Genomic DNA, 20060 nt, shown 5'->3' on the forward strand with positions numbered 1-20060 from the left:
GAAAATACAAAAAGAAACCCAAACCAGTGGTCTCCATAATTGAAAATAAAGGCAAGGAAATAGACTCGGGTTCCGGGGTCTGGGAACTGGCCTTGAAATACTTCCTGCACTAACGTTATCCACAGAAGAACTTGGCCACTCTGTACCCAGGGACTGTATGGGGTTTGGGTAAAATGACACTATAAAGAAAACTGTGTATCTAGCTGGAAAAACTTTCTCCGTCTTCTGGGCGAATTATCAGCGTACAGCAGGAGGTGAAATGTTTCATATCCTCATGCCTTATCATGATTCAAATGCATTTCAGGATGTGAGTTTGTTTTTGAAGATACTTCCCTCTGAATATGTACTGTGTGCTTACAAGTAGCAACAGTAATAACATGGAACTCTAACTGTGGGAGCTGACACGTACCACCCTCGCGAAGGGACGTGACCGCATGGGGTCTTCTGAGGTCAGCTCACCTCCTGGGGAATTTTCCCAAAAGCTTCGTGCACCAACTCCTACTTGTATCGCCCCTGCTGGAGTCTGGTCACGTGGCTATTCTCTCATCGGTGATGGACGAGAGCCTGGGAAATATAGTTTTTTAAGTCGGCACATATTGCTGCTCCCAACAGAATCAGTTTTGCTAACAAGGAGGAAGAAAGAGAAGGGCACAGGTGGGCAGCTTTAATTAGCTAGGGTGGGAAAGAATTCATCCCCGCAGAATTTTTCGAAGGGTTATGGGAGGTCTAGGCAAAACTCTTAGAAACGACGACGCTCGCTTGGTCTGATTGCCAGGAGACATTGCCTCTGCGGCCACCCACGCCAGCAAAACAGATGAGCTGCGTCCAGCCTGCTTCCTCCTGTCACTCTCAAATCCAAGCCTTCCGTAGGGGCATCACTTCAACGTGAAAGCCACACTTCCCAGCTTTCCTTCCATGACTAGTGATTAGGAAAATGCAAATAAAAACGCGTACAAGCTATCTCGGAAGGGGGCGGCCATCGCACCTGCGTTGCGGCCTTGGTGGCCGCTGTGGAGCGCGCGCCTGGCTTGGAATAAGCGGGGCTGGGACAGAACACGCGGAGCGCGAGTGCGAGGAGGAGCCCCGCAGCGCGCGCTTCGTGTGTGTGTGTGTGTGTGTGTGTGTGTGTGTGTGTGTGTGTGCGCGCGCGCGCGCGGCCGCGGCAGCTCTGAGCCTTCGCCCGGCGGGCGGGTGGGGGAGGGGCAGGCTTTGATCCCTAGCTCGGCCATCTCTCAGTTTCAGTTAAAGTCTGTACCTGCGTAGCAACAGTGTTCTCATTTGTAAACAGTAATATGCAAATCTGGCGGAGGAAGAAAATTAAGAGGAGACCAAATTACATTGCTAACTGTGGTTGATTATTCCTCAGTTCCTAAGTAGACAGATGTGGAAGAGTGGACGTCCGGGGATGAAGACGCTCCCACAAGCATAAGGATAGAAGGAGGGAATGGAAATGTGGTCACACAACAGAACGCTTTGGAACAACTGGAGCCTGACTACTTTAAGGGCATGACACTTACTATAAGGAAAACTCAGAAAATTGTTATTAAGATGAGAGAGCATTACAGTTTGGCATTCCAGATGGTGGCACAAGTTTTTTCCAGTAGATTAGCAGCTACACAAGATGTGCCTTTCATTCATCAGTCTTCTGAGTTAGGTGTGTTGAGGAGGAGGTGGAGGAGGAGGAGGAAGAAAAGAAGTTCTGAGGCAACAGAAAATAGCAGACAGAGAAAAGTGAGCAGCAGAACAACAAGGGAAGAAAATGGAAAAGGAAGCACAGAGGCTAATAAAGAAGGGACAAAACAAAATCAGTATAAAACTTTCATAAGAAATATGCTTCAAAGCCTGGCTGGTGGCGCACGCCTGTAATCCCAGCACTCAGGAGGCTGAGGCAGGACGATTGTTGCGAGTTTGAGGCCAGCTTGGGCTAGAAAGTGAGCTCAAGGCCAGCCTGACTGCATAGCGAGACCCTGTCTCAAAAAATAAATTAAAAATACAGCTACCATATTATTCAGCACTCTCACTTCTAGATACATAGAAGGATTGTTGCATAGGAGGATCGTTGCAAGTTTGAGACCAGCCTGGGCTACAAAGTGAGCTCAAGGCCAGCCTGAACTGCATAGCGAGACCCTGTCTCAAAAAACACATACACACACACAAAAAAGCGAACAGAAATGTGCTTTAAATGTCATAGTGCCAGTAGGAGAAATCTGAGCTCCACAGCCTACACACCTATATGTGTATTTAAGAGTATTTCAGGATACAAACACACTGCTTAATTTTAATGCATTCATCAGGCCATCCAGTACACAAAGATTGCCCCAAAGTACTTTGAACTCCCAGTGACTGAGACTCGAACAAAAAGACTTACAAGGCATTATTTTCCTCAACATGCTCCAAATATATGACAATTGTTTGCTGTCGATAAATTATTATAAATGGAATGTACTGGTTCCTCTCAAGCTAGTGTTTTCAGCTAAATAAATGGGTATAATTTTATGGTGGAAAAGAACTCTGCTATCACGCTTTTCCTCAGTGTACATAAAGAACTGGGCTGGGGATTTAGCTCAGCGGCATAGCGCCTGCCTGGCAAGCGCAAGGTTGTGAATTTGATTCCCAGTACCAGAAAAAAACCAAAAAAAAAAAAAAAAGAATTTAGTTTGAGGAAATCACTAAAAATAAAAAAAAAATCATGTTGTACAGGAAATTTGGTCACAACAGTATAATTCCTAAGGGCAAAAAGGAGCCAACAATCTCAATGTTTAACAATGATACAAGAGAAACTACTATCTGTTGAAATTTTAGTACATGCCTAGCCCTCTATATCCATAATCTCATTTGATTAGCATAAGAGCCATATGAAGTAAACACTAATTTTACAGCCATTTTATATACAAGGCACAAATGTGGAAACCTGTTAAGGTCACTCAGGTAGTAGGTGGTAGAGTCAGGGCTTAAACTTTGGGCCTATGCAGTTCCCAACTTGTGCTAGGCAACTACAGTCATGCACCACATACAGTGGAGTTATACATTCTTGAGTTCTTGAGTTATACATTCTTGGGTTATGAACTCCATTCATTCACAAGGGCTGGTTGTAACTCAAGTTGGTTGTAAGTCAAGACGGTTTTTCCCGTAAGAAATAATGGAAATACCCATAATGTGTTCTGAGCCTCCCAAAGCACCCCTTACCTAACCTTTTCATAATAAAAAAGGGTTGTTTAATATGCATAATTTGCCATACACACCAATAATTTTCCCACCATATTCACCAAAAAGTTATAAAATGTACCTAGTTTACCAGAAACAATTTCCTACTGTGCTCACCAGTCAAATTGGCATCTTTGCTTGCAGGAAGGGAGGATGAAACGGAAGGTGGCTATTGTTTGGAGTGAGAGTCCGTTTCCATAAGAACATCAGGAATCTGGTTCTCTGGCGCCCTTTCTCTCCTTGGGAGAGTCTGTAACCCACTAGGACCTGTCTCTGGCTCACTAGGTCTCAACTTTCTCAGAACTGAAAACTGGTCTAAAAAAAAAACTGGTCTAAGGTTGTCTGTTTCTGTCTTTTCTTTAACACTGTTCTGTAGTATGACATGACACTGTCATGAAGCAAGTGAACGCAATGATTCGCTTTTTCTGTCTGGGTGTGTCTTCTCTACAAACATTTGTAGCTCTGTCCATTTTTTCAGGATTTCCTTTATTTCAGAAGAACTTTGCTGCACTGATTGTTGCTACTCCCCCTCCTCCTTAGAAAGCTCCTCAGCTGCATTCTCTGTTGCTCAGCCAGAAGTTGCCCTGTAGACAGTTCCTCTGCGTGTTCCTCCACTGGTTCCTCCACATCACCACTGTACCTGCAAGCCCATGGACTCTGCTATGCCGACACTGTCATGCACCACAGGGTCGATGGAAGGCTCAGGCCCCTCTACACAGCCTTCAAAGTCCCTCTCGCATATATTTTTAGGTCACACTTTCTTCCAGGCAGCTCTCAGTGTCCTTAGAGAGACACTGGCCCAGGATTTCTCAATTAGTCCCACACAGGAAAGGATACTATAATGATCGTTCCAGAACTCTTGCCGGGTGTGGTGGCGCATGCCTGTAATCCCAGAACTCAGGAGGCTGAGGCAGGAGAATCATTGTGAGTTTGAGACCAGCCTGGGCTACAAAGTGAGCTCAAGTTCAGCCTGACTGTATAGCGAGACCCTGCCTCAAAAAGACAAAAACAAACAAACAAACAAAAAAAAAACTAAACTAAACCAGAACTCTTTAAGGATTAACTCTGTGTCTGACACCATCTGGAAGCACTTCAGGAACAGTTCTTGGTGTATAGCTTCTTAATTAGCTCTAACCTATTGGTCCATAGGCTGCAGTAGAGGAGTTGTATTAGATGACAGGAACTTGACTGGGAATCTGGGAATTCTTCAGTCAATTCTTCTTTCAAATCTGGTGGGTGAGCAGGAGCATTGTCCATGATGAAGAAAGCCTTGAGTGCTAAACCTTTGTCCTCTAGATATTTCTTAACAGTAGGACAGAAAGCCTCCCTGATCCACTCAAGAAAAAATACTCTTATTATCCAGGCTTTTGCATTAGATCTCCACATGACCCCTAACCTGTTCCTCATGACTTTATATTATCTGAACATTCTAGGGGTCTCAGTGTGATAAACCAAGGGATACTTTATTTTGAGGTCACTACTTGCATTGGCACATAGTAATAAGATTAGCCTGTCCTTCATGGGCTTGTGGCCTGGCATTTTCTTCTCTCCCTGGGTAATGTATGTTCTCCTGGGCATTTTCTTCCAGAAAAAGGCCAGTTTCATCACAGGTGAAAACCTGATGAGTGCAAAAGCTATTTTTTTGTGCCATTGTTTGGAGGTGGTGTATGTCATTTTCGCAGCCTTTTTATCAGCACTGGCTGCTTCAACCATGCCTAGTTATGCCATGAACCTCAGTTCTTGATTTAAAATTGTGAAACCACCCCTTACTGGCACGAAATGTTTCACTATTAACACTCGTAGATGGATTATCCTTTACAAGATCTGCATTTACAGCCCTAGCTTTTTCACAAATTATAGACTCAGATAGGCTGTAACCTGCCATCTGCCTTTTCGTTATCCACACTAATAGCATTTCTATCTCATCTAACACTGTTGACTGTGACTTACCAATTTGAGTAACACTTTTAGCAACACTAGCTTTCTTATACAAATCTTTTCTCCATAACATTGTCGAGATAGTGGATTTTGACGTGCTGTACGTATTAGTGAGTTTGGCCACACAAATGCCACTCTCATTTTTCTCTACAAGTTTCTTCTTCTTTTCAATTGTGATTGCTTTCTTTACCTTCCCTCCCTTCCTTCGCTTCTTTTCTAGCTTTTTGGGGCCATTTTGACAGCAATAATCATAGTGATTTTATAAAGCATTGATCAAAATCATGTGTACAAACTTGTGTGTCTTGGCTTGGCTTGACGTACATACACTTACATTCCCTTTTCTGGCATCATGAATCTTTGTTTAAAACTGCATAAGCGGCTGGCATTTGGGTCATAACTCAAGGTGTTGGTTGTAAGTTAAACCTAAAATTCTGATCATAACCCAAGTTGTTCATTAGTGAGGCTGGTCATAACTTGATGGTCCATTGTAATGATGTTTTGGTCTATGACAGGCCACACATATGTAGTGTTCCCATAAGATTAGATTGCCTCTTGATGTGATGATGTCAGTCTGTGTAAGTACATGCCACTTTCTTTCCACAATGACAAAATTACTTAATGATTCATCTCTCAGAATGTATTCCCAGGGCTGGGGATTTAGCTCAGCGGCAAAAGCGCCTGCCTGGCATGCGCAAGGTCGTGAGTTCGGTTCCCGGTACCGGAGAAAAAACAAAACAAAAAAAAAAGAATGTATTCCCATCATAAAGTGATGCAAGATCATATTTGAAAATACAGTGTGTTCAATAATAAATATGCTATACATTTCTGAGCAGAAAAAAGAAAACGTTTGTATATACACAATGATCACAACTATGTAAAGTGTGTATATTAAAGGCTAAAAGCTTGAGAAGTCTACAAAATATCCGGAGACATATTGCAATAAAACATGAATGTCCAAGCTTGGCTTCCAGGGCTGAGTGGGTCCAGTAGCTCTGAATCTTTTGAGGGGTTATGGGCCCTGTATTAATACACTCAGCTACCATAACAACATAACATAGGCTGGGGAATTTAACAGAAATTTATTTTCTTTATTTCTTTTTTTTACTCAATCAGATTTTATTGGTACCTTTTAGATATACATAATGATCACATTCATTATAGAGAATTTGTACCTATACATGATATAACTTGATTCTTTTTTTCCTGCTCCCCTTCCCTCTCTTCGACTCCTCCTCCCCTCCCCATTTACAAAAGCTTTGTTTCCATTTTTTCCTTTTTTTAACTTTTCCCTTTTTTCCTTCCCCCACCCCCTTCCTTATTCCCCTTCCCATTTGAACATTTTCTTCCTATTTCACAACACCTATTATACATTTGTATCCTTATTTACAGTTTTGGTTTCTCACACCAGAAAACAATGTGGTACTCAGAAATTTATTTTCTCTCAGTTCTGGAGGCTAGAAATCCAAAATCAAGGTGTCAGCAAATTCAGTTTCTGGTGAGGGTTCTTTCCCTGGCTGGCAGATGGCTGTCTTCTCCGTCATGTTCTCACATGAAGGACAGTGAGCCAGCTTTGGTGCCTCTTCGCTTTACAAGGACAACAGCCCTACAGGATTACAGCCCCACCCTCATTTTACTTTAATTATCTCCCTAAAGTCCCAGTTAATAAATCAAGTTACATTTGGACTGTATTTGGTGGTTAGGGCTTGAACATATGATGGGGGAGGGTGACAGTTCAGTTCATAATAGGACCCATGGGATGATCTGGTAGAAGCTCTGTGGTGTAGTCATGGTTTCCAAGGGAAACAATTTAATATAGGACACATAATTTATAGGGTTACTTTACAATATTCACCCAAGAGTCAAATGCAAAAGAGTGCAGGAGATCTGTCCACACACTAAAGACCAAAGAATGCAGCTGAGGGCCTGGATCCCATGGCAATGTCCTGCATGAGTCCAGCTGAAGACCTAGAGACCGTGACAATGCCCCTCACGAGTCCAGCTGGAGGCCAAGAGCCCACGACAATGTCTCATGCAAGTCTGTTTCCCAGTGGTGAAGCCAGAAAGTCTGTGCCAACGGGACAAAGATCTGTGCCAGCAGGCTGAGGGATCTGCACTGGAGCCAGGAAGCAACACTCAAAGTAGGGACCAGAGCTCCCCCAAAGTGAACTGCAGCCATTCTCAGCAACAATAAGGTCCTGAGTTCCTTTGACGATGAGAACAGCCGAGTTCATATCAGGAAAGCCAGCATGACAAGCTCCTCCAGGAGAACCAACAGCACCCACCTCTTCCCCTCCAGTTCTCTTTTTATGCTGTTGGCAACAATGCTCAGGTGGGCCTTCCACACCCAGCACCACGCGGATTCGGAGCACCTGGGTTGCACCAGCTGGCCGCCAGCCGTCAGTCCACCGCACTCTGTATACTCTCCCCAGGTTACTGCACGCATTACCTCTTACTCTTCTATGCACAATTTCAGGAAGTTCGGGGACCCAGGTTGGAGAACCATTGTCCTAGGCCACCTTCCTCTTTTCACAGATGGAGAATTGAAGGTTCAGAAAGGAGAAGTGATTTTGAACGCGTTAGGAGAGAGCCGGCTCTGACTTCTCATCTAGTGCTTGCCCTCCCTTCCTTGGCCATCCAGCAGGCCCGTCAAGAAGTTCAGGCTAACAAGGGACAACCAGCCTGGGTGAGAGAACAGCTGCTCCTCCAGCTGGGATGCTCCCATGGCTGAACCAGTCGCTCCCTACAGCCGACAGCAGAAAGGATACACTTCATTGCTTACGGTCAACCCAGTGGGTGGGAAGAAGCAGCCCCAATTTCAAAATCGAGGCACACCCACCTGAGTGTGAGGGGGGAGCAGCTTCTCCTCCTTTCCCAACAGTTTTGCTGAAGGACAAAGGGAGAGTCAGGAGGCACAGTGTTATGCTCTGTGGTGACTTGCACATGGCACACTGGCCCTCCGGCTTTCAAAGGCCTCGTGTGTACGCCGCCCAGGAGCTGGCCTATTGGATTTCCCCAAGAGTTCTTCTGCCTTGGGTATTCTACACTTGTATGATTCTAGGTAAGGAGAAAAAATCAGTTGAGGTGATTTGGGACCTAGAATTATGAGCAAAAGCTTTATTTCCCCTAACATGTGTTTTAGTGGTAAAACAGGCTTAGCAATAAAGAAAATGTATTTTAAATAAATGAAAAACTCCCTAACTAGGATCTGACAAACTTCTTGATGCCTAGGTAGTCATTTAAGATGAAGTTTCATCTTACATAGTGCCTTGACTGCTGCCTCATCCTTAAGAGAAGGTGGTGACCTAAGCAGCTGGACCTCTCAATGATGGGCCAGAGAACAGCGCAGTCCTTATAATGAGAAAGGCCCTTCACTTTAGGCGGAGGGAGAAGCTCCAGAGAATCGTTTTTATTTCAGCAGTCAGAGAAATGAATAGCCACGGCATTCTTCCTCCTCCTCCCCCCTGCTGGTCCCCTTAATGTCACAATCCAGTGTGGAGTCTGCGCTTTGAGCCATACAGCGGAGGACAGGACTAGAAAGAAAAGCAAGGGGCACTCCCAGGGCGCTGGCCGCAAGGCTGATTCTTCAGGAAAATTCCTCTAGGTTTGCTCTCTCCACAAATAAGGTGGTTTCAAAGCGTTACCCACACACCTGGTGCTTCTCCGCCTGCCGGGGCCCAGGCCTCAGCCTCTGCTAGTTTATCAGTGGTCTCAGTTTCTGCCTGGAGAGCAGAAAGAGGAAGAAAAAAGTTGTGCAGGGGAAGCGGAGGGAGGCTGGTGTTCAGATGGCAGCACTGAGCAGACAAGGGGAAGCAGCCCATCAAAACAACTATGTCCACACCTCTGCCTTTGTTGGCGCGAAGAACCCAGTCAGTCCCCTGGCTGACAGCGACGATGAACTCGAAGGCAAGAACTCCCGAGCGGTCACCGCTCGCTTCACTGAACAGCCTAACCAGCACTGCCCTCAGCTGATCAAACAAGTGTACTGCAACGCAGGCACTGAAACATTCGGCACATAATATTAACGTAGGTTTTTGGGGAGCAGTGTGGTATCTCACATATACAATCTGTAACGATCACATCAAAGCAGTCAGCATATCCACCACCTCAAACAGTTATCATTTCTTTGTGCTGGGAGCATTCAAGCTGTTTTGAAATGCATGTTATTGCTAAGTACCGTTAAACTACTACATTGTAGAACACTAGGATTTATTCCTCCGGTCTCATGTGGTGCCTTACCCATTAACCAGCTCCTCTCTATCCCCCTGAACTCCCTTTCTCAGCTTCTGGTAACTACTATACCACTCTCTCCGTCTATGAAATCAACTCACTTGGCATCTAGGTATGAGTGAGACGTGCTGTTTTTGACTTTCTGTGTCTGGCCTATTTCACTTTACATCTTTCTGGACTTCATTTGTTTTTCACAGATTCTTGGTCCTCCACCTCCGAGAGTAAGTGTGTAGGAAGATGATAAATCTCCTCTGAAGTACTGACCCCAAGTGCCACCACTCCATGGATTTTCAGCACACAACTGTAACTCTGAATGTAAATGTACTACCCAAACAGGGAGAGAATATTTATAAAAAATAGGCTGATATTACAATTATGCAGGCATTCATTGTATTTGTAACATTTACACGTATTTGAAAATAAAGCTATTACTACATATGAAGTGATACTTCTAATGAAATCTGCTTATAAAGAAGGAAATTATTTTAGTTGTGTTTTCAGTGAAGAGTTCCTTCACAATACAGTAAGTGGGAGGAGTACCCTGACTGGGTGGTCAAAGGTCACGCATCACCAGCTGTGAGAGAAGATTACATAAGGAGTCTCCCGATGTCATCCATGCAGAAGGACAGCACAGCGCTTAGGTGGGTTCCCGGAGAAATGTTTAATTTGAAAGCAGTCACGAGGGAGCAATCAGACACATCCAACTCGAGGGGCTTTCAGCAAGCGGACTGGATCTTCAGAAATGTCACTGCTGTGCAAGGCAAACACAGTCAGGGCAAGTGTTCCAGCTTAAAGGACACAAGAGAGACATGCATGACGTTGCGTGACATTTGGCTGTCAAGAGGGGTTTTGAGAAAGCAGCTGTGAAGGACCTTATTGGGACAAGAGAAAAATGGTACCTGTGGTCATCTAGAAGGAAACTGTGTTGTTCCAATGTCAAGGAGTCTGCTGGGATAATTGCACTCAGGCTTTGCAAGAGGCCGTTCCTTTTCTCAGTGAACACGTGCTGACGTCTTCAGGGAGGATGTGTCATAATATCTTCAAGTACCACAGATGACTCAACAAAGTGATTAAGCGCACACACACACAGAGGGTGGGGCACAGTAGCAGTTGCCTATAGTCCCAGCTACTTAGGAGGATGAGGCAGGAGGATTACTGCAGTCTAGGGATTCCAGCCAGTCTGGGCAACACAGTATATTAAAGGTGAGGAGGGGAGAGACACTACCCGAGAAAGTTCTGTATAAACCAGCATGGCTGTTTGTTCACTCCCGTGGGAGTGGGCTGAGTTTGAAAAGCGGAATCAGCAGGAAACAAGGGTAGAACAAAGGATTTAAAAGGGAGGAATTTGGGGGTAAGATAATGTCATTGTGCTTTTCTGAACAGGTGGGGCAGATGGGAGTGTGGTCACAGTTCTTGAGCTGGGCAGTGCAGATGGATGTGGCTTTATTCTTCTGTGGTTTCCTGCCGTGCCTGCTGTTAACCGCCTCACCATTGGGCATGACACACAGCAAGACTCCTTTCTTTAAAAAAAAAAAAGTAAAATGAAGCCAGGCATGGTTGTCTGTACCTGTAATCCAGCACTCTTGGAGGCTGAGGCTGAGGCTGAGGCAGGAGGATTGCAAGTTGGAATTCAGCCTAGGCAGCTTAGTGATTTAGCAAGACTGTATCGATAAATAAAAAAGGGCTGGGAATGTAGCTCAGTGTGAAGGCCTAGGGTTCAATCCCCAGGCCCGAAGAAAAAAAAAGTAAAATGAGAATCAATTAAAAGTACACACAGACACAAAGAGACGGGGAGATAAGTGAAATAAATGTGACGAAATGTAAACAACTGGTAAAACCATGTAAAGGATAAACAGGCTCATTATACTTACAGCTGTTCTATAGATCAGAAATTTTACAGAGTAAACTCTGGGGTAATGGGTGACAGTATGGGCCATTCTATCCTATCTTAACATGGAGAAAAAAGTCACCGATTTCTAGAGAACAATCCCAACACTTAGGAAAGCTGAGGTAGGAGGACTGCAGGTTTAAGATTGACCTGGGCAACTTAGCAAGACTCTGTCTCAAAATTTAAAAACATTTAAAAAGGGCTATGAATGTAGTTCAGTAGTAGAGCATCCCTGGGTTCAGTCCATAGAATGACAAAATAAAAAATTACTAGAACAGAAAAAAAAAACAGAATAGTGAGTATTGGCAAGGATGTGCAGGAATAGAAATCTTCATACGTTGCTGGTTCGGATGTAAAATGGTACTGCAGTTTTGGAAAACTAGGTTCCTCAAATGGTTAAACATACAATAACCATATGGCCCAGCGCTTCCACTCCTATGTATGAGAGAAATGGAAGAATATGTCCACATAAAAATGTGTACAGTAATTCGTAACAGCCAAAGAAGGAAAACAATGCAAATGCTCACTGAGATAAAATATGGTATATCCACAAAATGGGGATTATTTTTCAAAAGAACGAAGTACTGTTAAGTGGTGTAACATGGAGAATCCTTGAAAACATTATCGTAAGAGTCCAACGATAAAAGACATCATATACATAATGCCACTTATATCAACTTTTTATAATAGGCAAACCCATACAGATAGAAAGTAGTTTAGGATTTGCCTGGGGCTGGGAGTGTTGATGGGGAAGGCTGTTAATGGATACAGGGTGTTTGTTGTTTCAATACAAACCCTGTATTGAAAGTGTTCTCAAATTGATTGTGATGACAGTTGCTGAGCTCTGTGAATATAGTGACAATCAATGAATTTTATGCTTTAAATCGGTTAAGTGTATTCTTTGTGATTTATACATCAATAAAGCTGTAACAAAAAGATTTCTAGAGATAACTTGCCAAAACTGACACGAGATGGAATAATGAATCTGAATCATTCCACAGTCATGACAGCTATTTATCAAAAGTCAAAATGCTTTCCACACCCACACCCACACCCATACCCACACACACACAGCAGGATTCCCCACCAAATTCTGATAAAGGAACTGGAAATAATTATCTTCACCTTGATACAAAGTCCTGCAGAAAATTGAAAAGATGGGACACTCCCCAACTCATGATATGAGCTTGAAATAATCACAATACCAAATCCTGACAAGGGCACATAGGAGAGGAAAATCCCAGGTCAATCACACACACCCATGACAAAAGCAAAAGGTAGAAATAGAATATTAATGAACTGAATCCTACAGGATATATAAATGAAAATATAGGATATACCACAACTAAATGGGATTCATTCCATGAATACAAGTTTGATTTAACTTCAAAAAATAATCCAACATAATTATGCACACTTATAGATTAGAAAAGAAAAACATGATCTTTATATTCAGAAAAGCAATTAGGAAAGTTCAGTATCCATCTGATTTTTTTTTTTTTCTTTTGGTACTGGGACTCAAACTCAGAACCTTGCACTTGCCAGGCAGGTGCTTGTGCCACTGAGCTATATCCCTGGCCCTGATTTTTTTTTTTTTTTTTGGTCTTTTTGAGACAGGGTCTCACTATGTAGTTCAGGCTGGCCTTGAGCTCACTTTGTAGCCCAGGCTGGTCTTGAACTTGCAAGGATCTTCCTGCCTCAGCTTCCTGAGTGCTGGGATTACAGGTGTGAGCCACCACGCCTGGCCTCAATATCCATTTGAGATGTATTGTTTACACTTTTTCCCTAAAAAGTCAGAATTATGGACATGTAACTTACACATACTCTCATGGAAGCACGGTTACAATTAAAAATATACAGTATTTACATCAGTCTCTAAATTCCTTCCTGTTCTATGACAATTAACCCTTTCACTTGACCCCCAGACCCTGGCAACAACTGCTGTTTTTCCATCCCCATGCCTTTTGTCTTTTCCATGTCATATAAATGGAACTGTGCATAGGTAGTCCTTTGCATTCAGCTTCCTTCACAGAAATGTACACGGGTAGGACTTCTAAAGGTGCAATGAGGCGGGGGATATAGTTCAGTGGCACAGCACCTGCTTAGCAAGCACAAGGTCCTGAGTTCGATTCCCGGCACCAATTAAATAAATAAATAAATAAAGGTGCAATATATAATCTCTGGACCTGGTTTGATAATATTTTTTGGAAGCAGGTTTTTACTAAGTTGCCCAGGCCTCAATTCAGGATCCTGCTACCTGAGCTCCCCGGTGACATGGTGAGTACCACTGAGCCCACGACTTTATAGTTACTTGCCAAGTTGTAGGCTTTTCCTGTACTTGTGATCTTATGTTTACCTTGATATTATTTACTTTTGTACCCTGGTAAAGGTTATTCTTTAACACCACTCATTAATTCTTTAAGTATCAGTGAGTGGTGCTTGGAAAAGTCAGGAGAGAGTTGGAGAAGTCAGGTCAGTCCCCGAGGCCTGTGACAGCAGGCTGGGCTGGGGCAGGTGGGAGGGCTCCAAGGCTGTCAGGCTGTGTTTCTTGCTCCCCATGTGGGTACCAAGACTGGCACCCTGTGCAGCCACCAGGTGCTGCTGTGTGCTGTGCTCCCGTGCACGGCATACTGTTGAATACCACAGGAATGGTTTGTATGGCCACCTTGACCACTAGGGTACACTCAGTGGGACATTGCAAATGGGGCCGTTTGCTGCATCTTTAGAGGAAATGCATATTGGAGGAATGTGAATGGGGAAAGAACTTCTTAGAGACTGAGGAGAGAGAGGCAGGAGGTCATCCAAGGTCCCCCAGGAGGTTGTGACAGTGAGGATGAGAGTCGATGGCTGAGGCGGGGGATATAGTTCAGTGGCACAGCACCGGGACAACTTTCCCACTGTGGTGTCACCTCACGCCCTGGTGTGCAGCATGCTGGGCTGTCCCATAGCGGGGGAAGACCGCCCTCACCGCCTCTCCCTGGCTGGCTTGGCGGCCTGCACTGCGTTGGCCTTGGTGGAAGCCTGAGGAGATCGCCTCTTCTGCCCACAGATTTAAAGCTTGAGTTTGGAAAGGAACAGTGGGGGCCAGGTTGCCCATCCAGTACAGGTGGGATTTGGCTCAGGACACCACAGTGTGGTTGCGTCCAGGGTGGGCATACATGGTTCAGCCCGGCTCCAGGGCTCGCTCTGAGCCCAGCAGTAGGCTGCAGGATGGCACTTGGGCTCTCAAGGCCAGCCCCAGTCCTCCTAGCTGGCACAGGAGGCTTGAGAGAAAGGCTGGGGGAGGGGTGCGATGTCCTCTTGTCCGCTGGGGCCCGGATGGATTTCTATCTCCAGCTTGGATTTGTCCCTTATTCCCCTAGGACCACAGGCTCAGCATTATGACACAGTTGTTAGTCTGAGTACAGAACTGAGAAGCTGTCTGGAGTGCACAAGCAGGCTGCCAAGCTAGTCACCAGGGCTTGTGCTGCTGCCCTGCCGGCTCCTTCAGCATGCTGAGCCCCGCGTGACCACGGCCCGAGCCTCCCAGGACAGTGCCTGTGTGGAATTCATCCCAGCTGAAAACAGCCCAGATGTCTGGGGTGACAGAAACCCCAGCTGCAGTCTATTGAGCTTCTTCACTCAAGACACCAGGCCTCTGTGTTACCCCTCCAAGAGAGCCGCTCAGCCAGAGTCACAGCCGCAGCCCACCTTCTCAGTTGGGGTTTGAAGTGGGTGGTTCATACCCCCACTCTCCATCCTTTCCAGCTGGTCTGTGACTGTCCTCCCACATGCACGATGACCTGTCTTCCTGAGCTCACCTCACAGAGCCCAGAAGAGAGGGGGGAGGGTATGGGGAAGAGGGTTCCCAGCCTGACCCGTCTCCACGGGCAGGCCCTCTCTACCTGCCATCCTCACTGTGCCCACCCTACCTGGCTCTTGGCAGCCGAAGGGTAGGCTGCCACCCACTGGAGCTGCCTGCTTCAGGCAATCAGCCCTCTGAGGGCGTCAGCCCACACATCACCATTCCACCAACCACAAAGGATGTCTGAGACGTCCTGTTCACCCAGAGTAGCACCAAGAGCCTACTCCAGGAGTGCCAACATTTGGATGACCCTGACCCCGTCCCTGGGTTTGGAGAAGTCCACTTCATCCTACCCCATGCCCTCCCACGTTTTGGATCTATGCTCGGGGCCAACTTTGCTTTTGTGTATCCAATCCCATGTAGCTTGTAGGACTCCCTCTCCTCTCTCAATCAGACCTTTCTCTCTCAAGGGTGATCACCCCCGATTCATTTGGTTCACAGCACACACACACGCCAACCAGCGGAAACTCACACTTTCAGTGCTATACCACCACTTGTCCCCTTGGTCTGTGAGACGCCCAGCCTCTCAGCAACGACAGCTGGCAGACCCACACTTGCCACAGCTCACTGCAATGGGATTATGTCTCCGAGACTCAGGTACCACCAGCCCTGGACCCCAGATAAAGGAAGCCAGTCCAACTGTCTGTGGATGTGGCTGACATCAGAACATGAGCCACAGACAAAATCTCCTGTGACCTCAGCACACAGTGTGGAAGATGGAGCTGGGACACACAAATATCTCTTCTAGGAAAATGTGTTCCAGGGGGTGTTTGGACGATTCCTGCCAGGGACCAGGCACGCATGCGCACACCGATCGTGTCCATTTACTTTAGGGACTGATGGGCCTTTTACAAACAAGGGCGAGAGCCGATCCACTGAAGGGCTGGTTGGCTGGCTACGACTTAAAGGATGTAGAATTTCTGGTCTCCGACCATCTATTCTGGCTGCTGGTGGGCAGTCTGTCCAGGTTTGCCCAGCAGTGCCAGCACACACGCAAGGCCCTCACCTCCAACCCCAAGATGAAACCCCTATTTTCTCTCCTAGTCCCCGGCCTTCCTTCTGCTCTGCCACACACTGGCATGTGACCTCTGCCTCAACCCTTCTATGGACAGGAAGGAGGGGAAACTGACAGGGTTTGGAACACTGAGTTTCAAAAGTGAGGGCTAAACTGGAATTTAAAAGACAGGCAATCTGGTTGACAGGTCCCTGTGCGTGGTGCCACCAGGGGGAGCTACAGAGTCTGAAAGAGGACTAAGCCCAGGAATCAGAAAGATGAGCACCCTATAACGCTGGTTGGAAGCAGTCTCAGGAGAGGCCACCAGGGGGAAGCCAGGAGAGAGATCAAAGATGCTGAGAAACAGTAAGGGAGGGTAACAGGGAAGGAGCAGGTCCAGGAGCCAAAGGAGGAAAGGGGGGGGCTCATTACTTCCTGCCAAACGTGGGACTCCTGGTGCATGTTGGAATGGGTCTGTCAGAGCCCAGAGAGGAGGATATTGGGAGAGAGCTCCAAGAGGGTCAGTGAGGGGAGGTAAGAACTGCTCCTAGGGTGTGCCCTGCCCACATAGGATCCAGGTGCAGGCCACCATGGGAAAGGGAAACCTAAGCCCAGGGCTCTTGCTCAGAGGCTGGCCTAGATGCCCCCCAACTTGCGGAGCTGGCCCACCACGACAGAGCAGGGGTACTGTACTTCATCTGCTCTGAACTGGGGCAGCTCTCACCTTTTCCTGCCCCACCTTCAGGCCCCATCCCAAAGAGAGAGGGCAGACCAGTAAACATGAGAGGTTCTTTAATTTGACTCTGCTGTGAACTTGGGTCAGCAGGGGGCAAAAGTGGGACAGGCTGAAGAACGGGAGGTGGAGAGCTTGACCTCGGCTCCTGGATTCCACAGGTATTAGCTGCTGGTCTCCTGTGAAGATGCTGGTTTCAATCTGTCAAGCAGAGCAGAGTCAGGGCCAGCTCCCAGCCCTCCCAAACAGCTGGGACAGTGAGAAGCAGTGTGGCAGGCATAGCACTCACTTCAAAGGGTCTGGAACTTATCAGTGAGGGACTGCAGGAGCGCTGAAACAGAGAAACATAACCGGCTGCTCCAGACACAGATACATCCCCCTTGCTGTCCCTGCAGCCTGACTACCCTCCAGCCTCTGTCCAAATCACCCTGGGGCTGACTCCCCCACCCATCACCTGCATGCAATGTGGAAATGCTTTCCACAAGACAGCAACGTGAACCAGGAGCTCCCAAGTGTTGAGGCAAGGCAAATCCCCCCAGGACTCGGTGAAGGTAAACATGAATACAATAACAAACACCATGCAAACTGCACTAAGCAGCACTTAAAGGAAAGTGCTCTGTGATCTGCTTGTGTTAGCAGAGCATACATGGTGTGGGTGAAGAGCACACTGTTCTGTGTCCACACCCCAGCAGCTGATGGACAGAAGGCTGCAGTGCCAGGCCTGCTCAGCGCACCCCCACTCCTACAGGAATGTCTGTCCTGTGATGCACCCCTAGCCCAGCCCCACCCCAGCCACCTGTCCCAAGACACTGAGTCTGTCTCTGCCCCCGCCCCGCCTCCACCCCTGCCCCAGCCTGAGGTCTGTTATACAGTACCTAGTTGATCTTTGAGGTCATCTATTTCTTTCTGCAGCATAACGCACTAGTCCAGCAGACGGGAGAAAGAGAAACGATGGGTAATATTCTGGCCCTTTGTCTCCTCATCCTCCCACTCACCACTAGTCCTTACATCCCCACATATCCCACAGCCCTGTGAGGAGACTGGCTCTGCATCCTCCAAGGAAAAAAAGTGCTCTGTCTCAGAGAGGTGCAGTATGCGCCAGGGGAGGAGTGCACGCTTCGCACTCACCAGAGAGCCTAAGGGGCACTCCTGCCAATTCAACCTGGACTTGAAGCCCACCATCTAGCTGGGGTCTGCATTTTTAGGAGGTGGAGAAAGTATTACCCGGGGGCAGCCCTGTGCTCCAGCGGGGGGCTGCTGACTTTCCAGAACTGGAGCATGAACAGTTGGTTCCTGGTCACCTGAAAGAGAACACAAAACCCAGCTCCCCAGCCTGGGATTGAGGTTGATAGGGCCTCACAGGACTTACAGTGAGGCAGCAGCAACCTCCTCTGCTGGCAGTAAACTGCTGCTCCACGGTGTGGGGCAAGCCTTCTTTGCCCCCCAGAGTCAGTCCAGCTGCCACCGTGGCTCTGGGTGGCAGCCGCCAGAGCTGCAGCTACATCTAGGCTCTGGGAGGAGCAATGTGGTGGGACAGGACCCAACCGAAAAGGCTCTGCTCCACTGAAAGTCATCTTCTGCACTTGACTTGGAGTTGGGGGCACTGCTACAAATCGCCCCACTGCACAAACTCCACGTGGAGGACCATGTGGCCTGAGGCAGCCCTGCCCATGGCCTGTGTCCTGAGGGAGTGCCACATGGGGAGGCAGGGAAGCCTAGGAGCGAGGCTGAGCCCCCCGAAGTAAAGGAGGCGGAGGTTTCCCTCCTGCACACCCCTCCCCTCCACTTGTGTTGTACCAAACCCACAGGACTCACCAGAGAGTACAGGGTCTTTGGGTGGGAGGCCTCCCTGGCTCACGGTCAAGCGCCGGGAGGCTGCTGGAAGTTCAGGGGCTCTGGTGTCAGCATCACCACTGACGAATTCTCTGCGATGCATGCTCAGGCAACGTGGCCCTGGCCTCTGTGTTGGAGGCTAACACAAAAATTTCTCACTGAGCACGAGTAGTGGCTGGGGTCAGCCCAGGAGGGAAATGCACAGGTTCACCTCATCAGCACCTTCTCTCTTAGCCCCAGGCCAGGAGGCAGAGCGGAGCCAGGGGAGAAATAGGGGGGTAGGTATCCAAAAAGCCAGGCCCTCTGCAAGGCAGGCTTTGGGAAGAGCTGGGAGGGAGGACTCCGAAGGTCACTGAGACTCAGCAGGACACGGAGGCTGGGTGCACCAGTCGCCCAAACCCAATCAGTGCCAGTTCGGCTTCCTGTCCCAGCCCCCTTCTGGAGGAGGGAGGAGGCAGAAATGGCACAAAGCGTATCCAGCAGTGCCAGGCACCCACCAGGTGCTCCCTTCACGTCTGACCCCACTACAAGGATCCCTGATTTGCCACTCCAAAGACACCCCCTGAGCGAGAGGCTGAGGGGGCAGGGGCAAGGCTGTACAGACTGGGGGTGGGGGCAGGGGGTGGTCTACTCACTTGGGTCTGCGGGACCGAATCACTATTTGCGCCTTTATCTTCTCCAGCCCCAGGCTGGGACTCCCTTGCTTTCCTGGCTGAGGATCTCTTCCCCGTGGAGCCCTGAGTGGACGGCTTGGCTCCGGAGGGCAGCAAGGCAAAGCCCTTGGACTTCCCCAGCAGCGGAACTCCCGAGATTGGAGGGAAGGTGGCTGGTTCCAGGGGAGTGGCTCTGAGCCTCTGCCCCCACAAGGGGAAGGCTCTCCCCAGGATAACCCTGGAGCCGCCCCCCAGGGACTTCTTTTCTTGCGCTTCCTTCTTCCTAGCTGCAGTCCTGGGCAGGCCCCCTGCCACGGTACCCGCTGCCGAGTAGCTGGGCTTGCCCTCTCCCTTGGCCCAGACCACATTGTGCATTTTCTTAGAGGGAGAGGCATCCGGCTCTCCTGCGGGCTGCTTTCCCATGGCGGAGGTGAGTCTTCGCGGGGCAGAGGTCAGGAGAGCGCCCCGCAAGTGAGGGACGCTGGCCTGCGCGCGGACGCCCGGGTGTCTGGCCGCGTCTCCCGGCTCCTTGGGGCCGCCGGACCGGGCCTGGCCTCTGCCCTTGCGAGAGATGCTCACCCTCATGGGCTGCACCTCGCTGAGCTCATCTGAGGACTTGGAGTCGGCGTCCGAGTCCGAGGGCGGCCGCCGGGCCGCCCAGCTGGCCGCCAGCCTGCTCTTGGTGCTGCTCTTCGGGTTCCTCCAGCGGCGGCCTCCCTCGGGCGCACCGGGGCGCGCGGGCGAGC

The 20060-nt window shown here is 48.2% G+C and overlaps 1 protein-coding gene and 1 pseudogene across 1 annotated transcript; one reads left to right on the forward strand and one right to left on the reverse strand.

Annotated features, from left to right (window-relative positions):
- Positions 1-434: 434 nt before the first annotated feature.
- LOC102029392 lies at positions 435-1825 on the forward strand (annotated as a pseudogene).
- A 15060-nt stretch (positions 1826-16885) lies between these two features.
- LOC102029738 (uncharacterized protein CXorf49 homolog) lies at positions 16886-20060 on the reverse strand (the record flags this gene model as incomplete). The annotated part of the gene is given in 6 exon segments (XM_013502809.1): positions 16886-17029; positions 17118-17159; positions 17704-17749; positions 18053-18129; positions 18644-18800; positions 19297-20060. Coding segments are annotated over 5 exon segments (924 nt in total). The 3' UTR covers positions 16886-17029; position 17118.

The sequence above is a fragment of the Chinchilla lanigera genome, unplaced genomic scaffold, assembly GCF_000276665.1.
Source record: "Chinchilla lanigera isolate Chin_1 unplaced genomic scaffold, ChiLan1.0 scaffold00074, whole genome shotgun sequence".
Lineage (NCBI taxonomy): Eukaryota > Metazoa > Chordata > Mammalia > Rodentia > Chinchillidae > Chinchilla > Chinchilla lanigera.